Source organism: Carcharodon carcharias, chromosome 5 (assembly GCF_017639515.1).
Source record: "Carcharodon carcharias isolate sCarCar2 chromosome 5, sCarCar2.pri, whole genome shotgun sequence".
Lineage (NCBI taxonomy): Eukaryota > Metazoa > Chordata > Chondrichthyes > Lamniformes > Lamnidae > Carcharodon > Carcharodon carcharias.
In genome coordinates, this window is record NC_054471.1 from 138671952 (window position 1) to 138686292 (window position 14341).

At 42.2% G+C, this 14341-nt stretch overlaps 1 protein-coding gene across 2 annotated transcripts in view; it reads left to right on the plus strand.

Moving 5' to 3' along the window:
• The window catches only part of nt5dc1 (5'-nucleotidase domain containing 1), a 602479-nt gene that overhangs the window by 449454 nt on the left and 138684 nt on the right, over nt 1-14341 (plus strand). For both annotated transcript variants that reach the window (XM_041187282.1, XM_041187283.1), the window contains exon 8: nt 5712-5809. In XM_041187282.1, coding sequence (XP_041043216.1) covers nt 5712-5809 — 98 coding nt within the window. The remainder of the gene's footprint in view (nt 1-5711; nt 5810-14341) is intronic.

Sequence of the window (14341 nt, forward strand, 5' to 3'; positions counted from 1 at the left end):
GATGTGGGTTTCCCTGGCTAGACCAGCATTTATTGCCCATCCCTAGTTGCTGTTGAGAAGGTGGTGGTGAGCTGCCTTCTTGAAATGCTGCAGTCCATGTGGTGTAGGTACACCCACAGTGCTCTTAGCAAGGGAGTTCCAGGATTTTGACCCAGCGACTATAAAGGAACGGCAATATATTTCCAAGTCAGGATGGTGAGTGGCTTGGAGGGGAACTTCTAGGTGGTGGTGTTCCCATCTATTTGCTGCCCTTGTTCTTCTAAATGGTCGTGGTCGTGGGTTTGGAAGGAACTGCTTTAGGAGCCTTGGTGATTTTCTGCAGTGCATCTTGTAGATGATACACACTGCTGCTACTGTGTGTCGCTGGTGGATTGCATTGTGAGAAATAAAAATAAAACCACGGCAGTACCTTGGAGGTGAAGCAATAGTGAAGAATGGAACAATTAATAGTGATTAAAATAGTAGAGAGACAAACATAACAGGGAGATACAATGAACTGTGGTTGCAATCACACAAGATGGCACTGGTAATTCCCACTGGAGCACTCCCAGTGCTGTGGCCGGATTGGAAATTAAATTGGAGCGATTTCAACAGAGAGTGGTTGGAAAAAGTTTGCAGAGTTAGTTGGTAATGTAATATAAACACTCTTTTTGATCCATCACAACCACCCACATAAAACATTACACTCTTCAACAACTGTATTTCAATACATCTGCTGTTGAACAACTTGTCTTTATCATGTTCTTCCACCAGTATCCATTCTAATTACCTCAATGTGTTGTTGCTAGTCAAAGTATGTGATCAGAGGAAACCAAGGCAAAAGTGATAGGATACGGCGGAATCTTACAGCCTCATCGCAGCGGGGTTGGGGCCGGAAAATGCGCCAAGCTGTTCAAACGTCCATTGCCTTTGGCGGCACCAGAAAATCCTGCCAGTAGGAGGGGCCATAAAATTCTGGCTATTGTGTTTTTTGAAGGAATGTGTACATTTAATATAGATTTTGGTCTCTCCCTCATGAAAGCTGTGCACCTAGGTAATAATATCATTGGTGAACAGTGTTTGTTTTGTAAGTGTTCTCAGGATGTGGGTCATGCTGGCTAAACCATCTTCATTGTTTCTGGTCACTTCAAGAAGGTAGTAATGAATCTCCTTGAATCATGACAGTCCTTTTGCTGATGGTGCTCCCACAATGATGCAGTAGAAAGTTCAGGATTTGTATCCAGCAGTGTGTTAAGGAAGAACGATGATCCTGACTTTTTCCCCTTCATAATGAAAAATACCTTAATCTCTGTTTTGGCTCCATGAACCGACATATCTGAACCGACAGCTTGTTTCTTAGAAAATTTTTAAAAATCTATCAATGGAATTAAAACAGGCATCTTCTACAGTGGCACCTGAACAATAAAGACAAAAATGTACCAATATATATTTGTTTCAGATAAGTATCAAATGCGGAGGAGAAACGGAGGCTTTAACAATTCTTGTGCTAATCAGTTCTTCAGTTTGGGTGATGGTGGAGCAGTACTAGTTAGCGAGTTGTGAAAATATTGAAAATTGTTAGAAATGATTAAAATAATTATAATTAGACCCCATCCAGTAATGGTCTACCTTCCTACATAGCAACATCAGTGAGATTTAATACCTACGCATGAATCTGAAGGTCTCTGTTTCCAGCTTTCCCTGCTTTTCTAGTATGTGCTATCTCTTTTACTTTTTCCTCAAAGGCTTCCTTTAAACTGCAAATACTAATCTCAATCTAACAAGACATTTTTGGGGTCTTGCTCCACAATTTTTTCTTGGGTTCAATGCCACAGACCTATTTCTGTTCAAAAGCACTTATTTCCTGCATTTCAGAGAATGATCTTCTTTGAGCATAAGAACATAAGAAATAGGAGAAGCAGTGGACCAGACAGCCCCTCAAGCTGCTCCTTTATTCAATACGACCATGGCTGACCCTCAGCCTTAACTCCACTTTCCCACCTACTCCCCATATCCCTTGATTCCCTGAGAGACCAAATATCTATCTATCTCGGCCTTAAATATATTCAATGATGGAGCATCCACAACCCTCTGGGGTAGAGAATTCCAAAGATTCACAAACCTTTGAGTGAATAAATTTCTTTTTATCACTGTGCTAAATGATTTGCCCCTTATCCTGAAACTGCGCCCCCCTGTCCTAGATTCCCCAACCAGGCGAAACATTCTCTCAGTGTCTACCCTGTCATATAAGCCGCATCTGAATCCTGTATCTTTTAATGAAATCACGTCTTATTTTTCTAAACTCCAGAGAGTATAAGGCCTAATTTACTCAACCTCTCATTATTGGACAACCCTATAATCACAGGGACCAATCTATAGTGAACTTTCACTGTACCACCTCCAATGTAAGCATATCTTCCTTAAACAAGGAAACCAAAACTGCACACAGTACTCCAGGTATTGTTTTATCAAAATCCTACACAGCTGTCGAAGGACTTCCTTATTTTGTACTGATCCCCCTGCAGTAAATGCCAACTTGCCATTTGCCTTCCTAATTGCTTGATGTACCAGCATGCTAGCTTTCTTTTCCTTATATGAGTATACCCAAGTCCCATTTACAAGTTTCATGCCCTTTTATAAAATATTTTGCTTTTCTTCTGACCAAAGTGAATAACTTCACACTTTCCCACATTATACTCCATGTGCCACTGTGTTGCCCACTCACTTAACCTGTCCAAATCTCTTTGCAGCCCTCTCTGTGTCCTCTTCACAGCTTACATTCCATGGTAGCTTTGTGTCATCAGCAAACTTAGATACATTACTCTTGGTCTCTTCATCTAAGTCATAGATTGTAATATACCTATACTCCTATACTCTCCTGGAGTTTAGAAAAACAAGACGTGATTTCATTGAAACATACAAAATTCAGAAGTGGCTTGTATGACAGGGTAGACACTGAGTGATTGTTTCCCCTGGTTGGGAAATCTAGGACACGAGGGCACAGTTTCAGGATAAGGGGTCAATCATTTAGCAAGGAAATAAGAAGAAATTTATTCACTCAAAGCATTGTGAATCTTTGGAATTCTCTATTCCAGAGGGTTGTTGATGCTCCATCTTTGAATATATTTAAGGCTGAGATTGACAGATATTTGGTCTGTCAAGGAATCAAGGGATATGGGGAGTGGTTGGGAAAGTGGAGTTCAGGCTGAGGATCAGCCAAGATCATATTGAATAAAGGAGCAGCTTGAGGGGTGGTCTACTGCTTCTCCTATTTCTTATGTTCTTATTCTCAAGGAAGACCATTCTCTGATATGCAGGAAATGAGTGCTTTCGAACAGATCATAATATAGTTTATAAATAGCCTGAATGTCCCAGCAATGATCCTTGCTGCACTCCACTAGTCACAACCTTCCAATCTGATAAAGGGCCATTTATCCCTATTCTTTGCTTCCTGTGCCAAAGCGTTTTACAAATTCATCTTCTGAGACCACCTTTGCCAATTTGATTGGTCCAGTCTATGTGAAATTTAAAGCCCCCACGATTATTACATAGTCATTTGTTACAAGCTCCAATTATTTATTGCTTAATGCTCTGTCCAAGGATATAACTACAGTTAGGGAGCCTGTAAACTACTCCCACCAGTGTTTTCTGACTTTTGCTATTCATAATTTCTATCCATTCTGATTCTACTTCATGATCCTTTCTCACTACAATTCTTGGCGAACTGGTAGAATAATCACTACACTAAACTTATTACTATGTTTTGTCTCACCACTTGTATGCCTTGTGACCTTCCAGAGAGCAATAGAATCAAAAATTCCACCAGATCGTGGGTTTTTCTATAACTGCAAAACAGATTTTTTTTAAAGTGGAAATGGATAAGCGAAGAGTAGTAATGACACACAAGTAAATCAAGTAGTAACGAGAAATAGCAAATAACATTTCCTTTTGATACGTCAAATGCCAATGTAAAGTGGATCTGGCCTAAAGTTCCTGATTTAAGCTTCTATTTTGATTCACTGCTGATTTACCATGGGGTGTCTCCCATGGCATCAGACAGATTCTTTAGTTAGAACAGGACTGGCTGAGCTATACTCCCAAAATTTACTGGGAATAGAAATCTATCTCATAAACTCAAACAAAGCTGTTAACTCAACATATATTCAGAAAAATCACGCAGGATGTTTAAACTTGAATTAAGCACGTATTGCCAACATAACTTTTATTCTGCCATCATTATGCATCAAGACAAGGTGGATCATTTTCTGTAGGTTAATTTAGTTTCAACCCTGCATGCACTTTGTGAAAGGGAAATAATCTAATAACATCATCCATTATTGTGAATTTGTATCACAATTGTTTCATTTATGAGTGCCACTGAGTTTGATTAATTTTATTTTATTGTCATCTGAAGCTGATTTCAGGCTCCAAATCAAACTTATGCAGATACTGTGAACATTGACTTGATGGCACACATATGTTCGTGAGTATGGCCGGGATTTTTCGTCCCACTCACTGTGAAACCGGAAACTCCTACCTGAAGTCAATGGGCCTTTTGCTGGTCCGTTAAATTTTTCGTCCCAGGTGCAACAATTCCTGCTGCAAGGCAGGACTGGAAAATCCTGCCCTATATGTCCATATCGTAGAAAAAACAAACAAACAATGAAAGCACAATGGAAATATTTTTTCTAAACGTACAAGTGATGGACACAAATTACTGTTACTTACTCAACAGTGTTTACTGCAGCCCTCGGGGTAAAATTATATTTGTGCCTCAAAAAATGACACTAGGGGGAGAATTTACTCCCTGTCGGGCGGGTCAGTCGGGAGCGGGCATGGAGCTGATCACCGCCCGCGAATTTATGTAGGCAGGCCAATTAAAGCCCACCCAGCATGATGCACGCACAGAGCTGCCTCAGGGAGATTAAGTGCAATTACAAAATTTGAAAATAAGATGGATTAAAATTATTCAGACATGCCCCCTCGTGTGACAGTGTCACATGAGCTGGGACATATTTATGAATAATCAGAAATTTTTTTATTAATTTAATAAAACCCTTGTGAAACCTTATCACGCCCATGGATGAGGTTTCATAAAAAACGTGAAGGCCGCTTGGGCTCTTCGCCTGCCCACCAACCTTAAGATTGGACAGGCAACGTGGAGAATTAATTTAATTAGTTAATTAATGGCCTTAACAGGCCTTTGACAATCTGGCAAGCGCGCAGCCGCCTCCGGTATGTGCCTGCCGAGCAGAAGGTCAGAGTGACACGCGGTGACGTCAGGACACACGCCTGAAGTCACCATGTGTCATTTTAGGTGTCGTCATGTGGGGCCCGCTCCCACACACCACCATCAAAATTCTCCCCTAGGGGATGCAGAGAACAATCCCTGTGCCTAAATGGCTAGGCCTAAGTGGCACCGAATATTGGGTTCAAGCCTTATTATCATTGAACCAGCAAGCTGCGGATACTTAATGGTCATTCCCAGGCAGCTTGCTGGAGCGAGTTCAGTTGGGAGGCGCCCAGAAGTTTTAAAATGTGGAGTTGGCACATTTAATTTAGGAACAGTGTGGATTATAGGAACATTAATTTTCCAATATGCCCACCAACATATTGTCCAGAATGGAGTTTGGATTGCTATCAGCACAAACCTGATTCCAATTAAGTAAAGAATTACAACTAAATCTGTTTGAAATGTTTGCTAATGATTAATTTTTTGTTCCCTTTTTCAGGGAAGACTTTGAAGAAATATTTGATATCATAATCACAAATGCTTTGAAGCCAGGTTTCTTTACACAAGTACCACAGCAAAGACCTTTTCGAACTCTTGGTAAGTTCTAAAATCTCTGAAATTAATGAAATATCTTAAATAAAATCCGTGCCAAGGAAATGACTTCATTGGGTTGCTGCTAATTCAAACCGAGTGTGGAGGGCATGGCGATTGAGGACAGCTGATCTCATTTGTCAATTTTATCAGTTTTCACAGCCTCTTTCAATGCAGAATCCTTGATGTAAATAAAACTATTTTCGGGTTTTATCTAAGTTTTATTAGCCAAACTGAGCTGAGTATGTCAGGCTTATGTAAGCTGAACCCTGTGACCGGAGTGGTTGCAGCACAGCTGATGAACATAAGCTGCTTTCCAGTGTGTCTGTGAAATAGAATGCCACGAATACCAGTAAAGCTGAACAACGTGCTCCTAGATCAACAGCTGCAGTCTAGCCAACTTAGAGACCAACAATTCCACTAAATTACAAGGCAGCATTTTTTTTTGCTTCTTTTTCTGAGAAATGAATGACTGCCCATTCATTGGTACAAAAAGTTAAATCTACTCCTCTGTTCATCAATATGTTATTGGTCATTGTGTGTCTTGGAAGTAATAAGTTGCATTACACATGGAGGCTTGTATGTAAAACATTATTTGTTCAACCAGAATTTTCTTTTAGATAATATGTTTTGATATTTGATTTAATTTCATCCATCAACCCCCTCTATCCAAAAGATTTATCATCCAGCACACCATTGCCTGGCAGAAGGTGGACAACCTGTTTTTGGTCTGATCAAGTGATAGCATATGAAATACAAAGAAGCCTTACTGTGTCTCTTACTTTTGCTACGGGATTTACCCATTACTGAAGACATCCATCTGCAGTGACATAGGTTCTTATCGGTCATTTTGCGGCTGCTCTCAGGTTTGACAGAAATTGCTGGTTCATTCAAGCCTCAGCACTGTCACAAGGTCAGGTCAAGAGAGCAAGCAGTTAACAATCCAAATCTCAAAAGCAGTGTTTGCTAGTGCAACAGGCCTGAGCTTGTTGTTTAGGATGTTTCTCAGAAAGATTGAATTTCCAGTGATAATGCAGATTCCTTCTTCCATCATACTTCCCCACTTTAGGACAGTTTGACATTAAAGTCTCATATCTCTTCCCCCAGTGCTCCTTGGGGGAGCCTTCTGCCTAATTTATTGAAACAACTTTACTTGTTTCTTAGCTCCCAGTGCAAACCAAGCTCATTACCAGCTTTGCTTTTTTTTTCATTTTAATCCTGTGGAAAGACATTAGGTTTTGTATAGCTCTCCATGGGCAGAACATTTGGGTCAGGTATAAGGTGTACATGTACAGGCCCAATCCAACTAGGCCACAGCATCTTATGTTATTGGCAAGGAAACCTCTTTGTTCTGGGGATCCTGCCATTTAGTGAGCTGTTCTCAATTCAAAATATGCAGTGAAATGCGAGCTTTGTCTTTGATTAATCCCAAAATTCTTCAATAGCCTGGCAATTTCTTTGGCTTGTGTTGACATTTCTAAGCATCACTGTTAGGATTCAAAAATAAAAACAAAAAAACTGCGGATGCTGGAAATCCAAAACAAAAACAGAGTTACCTGGAAAAACTCAGCAGGTCTGGCAGCATCAGCGGAGAAGAAAAGAGTTGACGTTTCGAGTCCTCATGACCCTTCGACAGAACTTGAGTTCGAGTCCAAGAAAGAGTTGAAATATAAGCTGGTTTAAGGTGTGTGTGTGGGGGGGCGGAGAGATAGAGAGAGAGAGAGGTGGGGGGGGGTGTGGTTGTAGGGACAAACAAGCAGTGATAGAAGCAGATCATCAAAAGATGTCAACAACAATAGTACAATAGAACACATAGGTGTTAAAGTTGGTGATATTATCTAAACGAATGTGCTAATTAAGAATGGATGGTAGGGCACTCAAGGTATAGCTCTAGTGGGGTTTTTTTTATATAATGGAAATAGGTGGGAAAAGGAAAATCTTTATAATTTATTGGAAAAAAAAGGAAGGGGAAACTTTCTGTTTCCCCCTTCCTTTTTTTTCCAATAAATTATAAAGATTTTCCTTTTCCCACCTATTTCCATTATATAAAAAAAAACCCCCACTAGAGCTATACCTTGAGTGCCCTACCATCCATTCTTAATTAGCACATTCGTTTAGATAATATCACCAACTTTAACACCTATGTGTTCTATTGTACTATTGTCGTTGACATCTTTTGATGATCTGCTTCTATCACTGCTTGTTTGTCCCTACAACCACACCCCCCCCCCACCTCTCTCTCTCTCTCTATCTCTCCGCCCCCCACACGCACACCTTAAACCAGCTTATATTTCAACTCTTTCTTGGACTCGAACTCAAGTTCTGTCGAAGGGTCATGAGGACTCGAAACGTCAACTCTTTTCTTCTCCGCCGATGCTGCCAGAACTGTTAGGATTCAGTTCACTTTAAATTTTCGATGTTTTAAATTGCCTTCACTCTACAAATTTTATTCAAAGACCTAATCAACTATTGTCATGGGAGCAGTTTTTGGGTTTTTGTACTGGATATTCTGTTACTTTCAATGTCACCAGTAATTCTCACAAGAAGACCTCATATTCCTTATGACCTGGAGTACATCTTTTATGAGCAACCAGCTATTTAGATGATGGCATGAAGCAGAGATCATAATACAGAATCCTACTCTGTACACTGGCTGTTAAAATCATACATGCTGGCATGGGAACATTCTTTCTACCAATTATTAGCTTGTTTTACATAAAATACAAGAATGAACAATATAGTTTTCACGAGAACCATCAATTCTACAATCCTCTGTTATGAAAAATGTAACAGATGAAACTTACTGTCGTCCTAAAAATAGGCTTGTTTTCCTCCTTCAGCTTTTTAAGTTAAATTGGTTCAAATGTTGAAATCATGGACAGCTTCTTGCTGGTGCTGCAGAAATATAATCACTCAGTGGCTAAAACAAAGAGAGGGAGCACACTTGTAAGTCGATGAGATGGATGGTTCAGCCTACAGAGCCATCAGTCAAATTTATTACCTTGAGTTGAATGCCTAACCTTGTATAAGTACAACACTCCCAGCATCTGTATTAGTTGAATGTCTCCTCATGATAAATGGGAAGGAAAAACACCCAGGCTGGAATTTTCTGGCCCTGCCATGCGGGGACCCTCTGAGTGGGATGCGGCGGGCCAGCTAAAAGTCTATTGGCTTTCAGTCGGACCGGAAGATTCTGGCAGCAGGTGTGGCTGGAAAATCCCAGCCCTAAACCCTCAGATTTTGCAGAGTGATTTCCCTACAGTTACTCCAAATTTATAGATTATACCCAAAGATCCTTCCTTAAAATAGATAATTAACGTTTCAGATCACTATGGTCACTAGCCTGGCTTCTTACTGAAAACATGTTGAATTTAGTAATTACAGCAATTTTTACAAAATTCTTTCATGGGATGTGAGAATCTCTAGCAAGGTCAGCATTTATTGTCCATCCTTAATTGCCCTTGAGAAAGTAGTGATGAACTGCCTTCTTAAACCGCTGCAGTCCATGTGGCGTAGGTACATCACAGTGCGGTTAGGGAGAGAGTTCCAGGGTTTTCACCCAGCGACAGTAAAGGAACGGTGATATATTTCCAAGTCAGGGAGTGTCCTCTACCCACAAAGCTTTTGCAGCGAGTTGCCTCCACATAGGCAAAACTGAGATCTTTTGGCTCCTGCCAAAACTTCCTTAATCCTAACTCCATACCTTTTCTCTCCTCAAATTTCATGTGCTATCCTTTAACAAGATTGCATACTTTCATTTCTGCTACCACTACCCCTATCACACTGCCATTTTCTTTTAGCTTTGATTAACTCAGACTTAAATTCTCCGATGTGGTCCTCACCATTGTGCCAGCCCCACCCAAATGTTTCATTGTTTACACTGTCAAAACTTTTAGTAATTTTGAAAAACATTATCCCCTTTAATTTTTGCTGAGTCATTGAGAATGCCTGTAAATAAAAGGCTGTGTTTGCTGCTGCTGCACAGGAACAGTTGCACGTGCCCACACAGCCCTCGCTCCATCTGCTGGCGCATGCGCAGTTTCTCTGTGATGTCATTATTGTGCACCCGTTGTCCATTCCTCTCCTGACCCCTTGCCAGGGAGAGAAACAACCAGAATGGTGGGGAGGGGCAACGAGTGGAGCAGAGAGGAGAGGTGGATAATGGGCGCACAATAATGATATCAGCATTGGCAAAACAGTGCATGCACCAGCAGACGGAGTGGGTGCAGAGTGATCATTTGCCTTTTGACGGCCTTTTCTACCTGGACTCCCATTTTAAAGATCTGGACTCCTAGATCTGTCTATTCCTTTGCTCTGTTTAGGAAGAGTGCAGGAGGGCATGCCAGGAAAAGCATCAGGCATATCCGAAAATGAGGTGTCAACCTGGTGAAGCTTTAATACATGACAACTTGCGTGCCAAACACATAAGCAGCAAGAGAGAGAGACAGAGCAATTCTACAACCAACAGATCAGATCTAAGCTCTGCAGGCCTGTCACATCCAGTCGTGAATGGTGGTGGACAAGGAAACAATTCACTGGAGGAGGAGGCTCCATGAAAATCCCCATCCTCAGTGATGGGAGAGCCCAGCACATCGGTGCAAAAGATATGGCTGAAGCATTTGCCACAATCTTCAGCCAGAAATGCTGAGTGGATGATCCATCTCGGCCTCCTCAGGAGGACCCCAGCATCACAGATGCCAATCTTCAACTGATTCAATTCACTCCACATGACATTAAGAAATGGCTGAAGGCACTGGATACTGCAAAGGCTATGAGCCCTGACAATATTCCTGCAATAGTATTGAAGACCCCAGAACTTGCCGTGCCCCTAGCCAAGCTGTTCCAGTACAGCTACAACACTGGCATCTATCCCGCAATGTGGAAAATTGCCCAGGCATGTCCTAGACATAAAAAGCAGGACAAATTCAACCAGGCCAATCACCACCCCATTAGTCTACTTTCCATCATCAATAAAGTAATGGAAGGGGTCATCAACAGTGCTATTGAGCAGCACTTACCTAGCAATAACCTGCTCACTGACGCCCAGTTTGGGCTCCACCAGGGTCACTCAGCTCCTGACCTCATTACAGCCTTGGTTCAAACATGGACAAAAGAGCTGAACTCTAGAGCTAAGATAAGAGTGATTGGTCTTGACATCAAGGCAGCATTTGACCGAGTGTGGCATCAAGGAGCCCTAGCAAAACTCTAGTCAGTGGGAATCAGTGGAAACTGGTTAGAGTCATACCTAGCGCAAAGGAAGATGGTTGTGGTTGTTGGAGATCTGTCATCTCAGCTCCAGGACATCGCTGCAGGAGTTTCTCAAAGTAGTGTCCTAGGTCCAACTAACTTCAGCTGCTTCATCAACGACCTTCCTTCTATCATAAGGTCAGAAGTGGGGATGTTCGCTGATGATAGCACAATGTTCAGCACTATTCGCGACTCCTCACATACTGACACAGTCCATGTCCAAATGCAGCAAGACCTGAACAATATCCAAGTTTGGTCTGACAAGTGGCAAGTAACATTCATGCCCACAAGTGCCAGGCAATGACCATCTCCAACAAGAGAGAATCTAACCATCGCCTCTTGACATTCAATGGCACTATCATCACTAAATTGTCCACTATCAATGTCCTGGGAGTTACCATTGACCAGAAACTGAACTGGACTAGCCATATAAATACTGTGGCTACAAGAGCAGGTCGGAGGCTAGGAATCCTGTGGCAAGTAACTCACCTCCTGACTCCCCAAAGCCTGTCTGCCATCTACAAGGCACAAGTCAGGACAGTGATCGAATACTCTCCACTTGTCTGGTTGAGTGCAGCTCCAATAACACTCAAGAAGCTTGACACCATTCAGGACAAAGCAACCGGCTTGATTGGCACCCCATCCACAAACATTCACTCCTTCCACCACCAACGCACAGTGACAGCAGTGTGTACCATCTATAGGATGCACCACAAAAACTCACCAAGGCTCCTTAGACAGCACCTTCCAAACCCATGACCGCTACTATCTAGAAGGACAAGGGCAACAGACACATGGGAACACCACCAACTGGAAGTTCCCCTCCAAGCCTCACACCATCCTGACTTGAAAATATATCACCGTTCCTTCACTGTCGCTGGGTCAAAATCCTGAAACTCCCTCCCTAACAGCACTGTGGTATACCTACACCACATGGACTGCAGCGGTTGAAGAAGGCAGCTCACCACCAATACCTTCTAAAGGGCAATTAGGTTTGGGTAATAAAAGCTGGCCTAGCCAGTGATTCCCACATCCCATAAGTGAATTTTTAAAAACTTACCATTTAGGGAAGGCTTCTTTTCAATGTTCATTTTCCTGAATTTTTTTTTTCTCTACGTTGAATTGCATCTGCTCCCAGCCTGGCCACTCTTAACCTGTGTATTTTTTTGCATTTTTTTACTCAATTTTCCACGCTCCTAAGTTGGAGTCCATCAGATTTCAGTGCCATTCAACTATCCCCTTCTGCCTACGTATAAATTATCTGTCTGCAAATGAAATACAAAAGAAGCCCCAACAAAAATTCCTGGAGCTCATAACTCCATGTTTCATCATCATTCCAAAACCTATCCACTCACGATAACTCTCTGCTTTTAGTTCCCAGATCGTATTTGTATAGCTACAGTTTTTATTTACCCTTTAAGTAATTAAGAAAGAAACTCTAGTATTTGTTTTAAATTTACTTACACAAGGTGAAATTTTACCTTTTTGACCCATTGGAGTGGGAGTGCAGCCGTTTGCAGGAAACCAGAAAGTCTGGGTTTCCCTGCGTGCTGTGGAGTGCAGCATTTGTTGTCCGCCATTAACAGATTCCCACTTGGAATGGCATGCTTAGCTTCCGGTCGAGTGGAGAACATCCTGAAGAAGGCAGTTTAATCCCCAGAGAACTGAGCCCTGATCCAAAAGTGTGATCCAATCCCAGATCTGGCAGGTGGTTGGGAGGGGTTTGGTGCGATCCAATGGGGTGGGGGAGTGGGTGAGGGGGGCTCCAATGTCGGGATGATTGTTGTCTGATAGTGGGAGAGCTTGGGGACTGAGAGAAAGAACTCCTGCCTTGCGGGCCCTGTGGGCAATGTTCTTTAGACACTTACCTTCTTCCCGAGGCTATCCTCATCTCTCTGCAGCTCTGGGGTTTCCTGAGGCCCTAAATATCCAGCCAGCCACAGTTAAACCTGCAAAGCAGTTAAAATTTGTAGCTTCTGATCTCATTAACATATTTAAAGTACCAACGTGCCTCCTGGGAGGCTTTCCTTCTCAGTAAAACCCAGAACCCTGCGAGTTGAAGCTGGCTTCCCAACATACTGGAAGTTTTTACCTACTTCACCTCCTCCATCCTCACCCAATCTCACATTCTCAACCAAGTTTAAATTCCCCCTCATTAACCTCAATTGATACCATTTGATCCTATTAACCAGTCTTGCTCAGAAATAATATCCTGAATTTTCCTGACCTGTACTATTTAATATTTAACAAACCATATAAGTAGCCCCTTTAGCTACCTGTGGAATTCACTACCTCAGAGTACACTGGATGCCGGGACGCTGAATAAATTTAAGGAGGAGATAAACAGATTTTTAATTAGTAATGGGCTGAAAGGTTATGGGGAGAGGGCAGGAAATTGGAGTTGAGGCCAAAATGAGATCAGCCATGATCGTAGTGAATGGCAGGGCGGGCTCGAGGGGCTGAATTGCCTGCTCCTGCTCCTAGTTCTTATGTTCTTCTCTCAAAACTGTGGAATTTGTGCGTCTCTGATCTCTCTTTTACACCTTGGGTCATTCCTGCTGCCCATCTTTGTGCCCTCTCCAACAAATGCCTGTATTTTTTATGGTGTGAAGCTGCTAATGGAGAAAATGAAATTACAGAGAATAACTTATTAACTTATAAAAAGAAAAAAGTGGATATATTTATCATTTTTTATAGTTTTCATTCTTTAATGCTTATGTGACTAGAAAGTTGGGGGCGGTGGGAGGTATTCCCCAACACCATGCTGTTAATCACCTTGAAAGGGTGTTCCAAAGCTGGCTAGCTGGTTGAATACCAGCGGTGGCAGGACAAGGCCATTACTTAAGGTTCCAATTGGCCCATGAACAGGCAGGCTGCCCGATACCCACTGCCACCACCCGTTGCAGGTAAAATTGCAGCAAGGGCAGGGACAGGTATGTAGGTGGCAGGTTTGGCACCCATAGCATTTTACACCCCCCATCTGCAAACCCACAGCCAGGGAGCCATAAAATCCTGTATTCCAATGCACTCCTGGCTGGTCTCCCACATTCCATCCTCTGTAAGCTTGAGGTCATTCAAAACTCAGCTGCTGCCCATGTCTTCACTCGCAGAAAGTCCCATTCCCCTATCACACTTGTGCTCACTGATCTACACTGGCTCCCTGTCAAGCAATGTCTTGATTTTAACATTCTCATCCTGGTTTTCAAATCCCTCCATGGCCTTGCCCATCCCTATCTCTATAATCTGCTCCAGACCTACAACCCTCTGAGATTTCTGCACTCCTCTAATTCT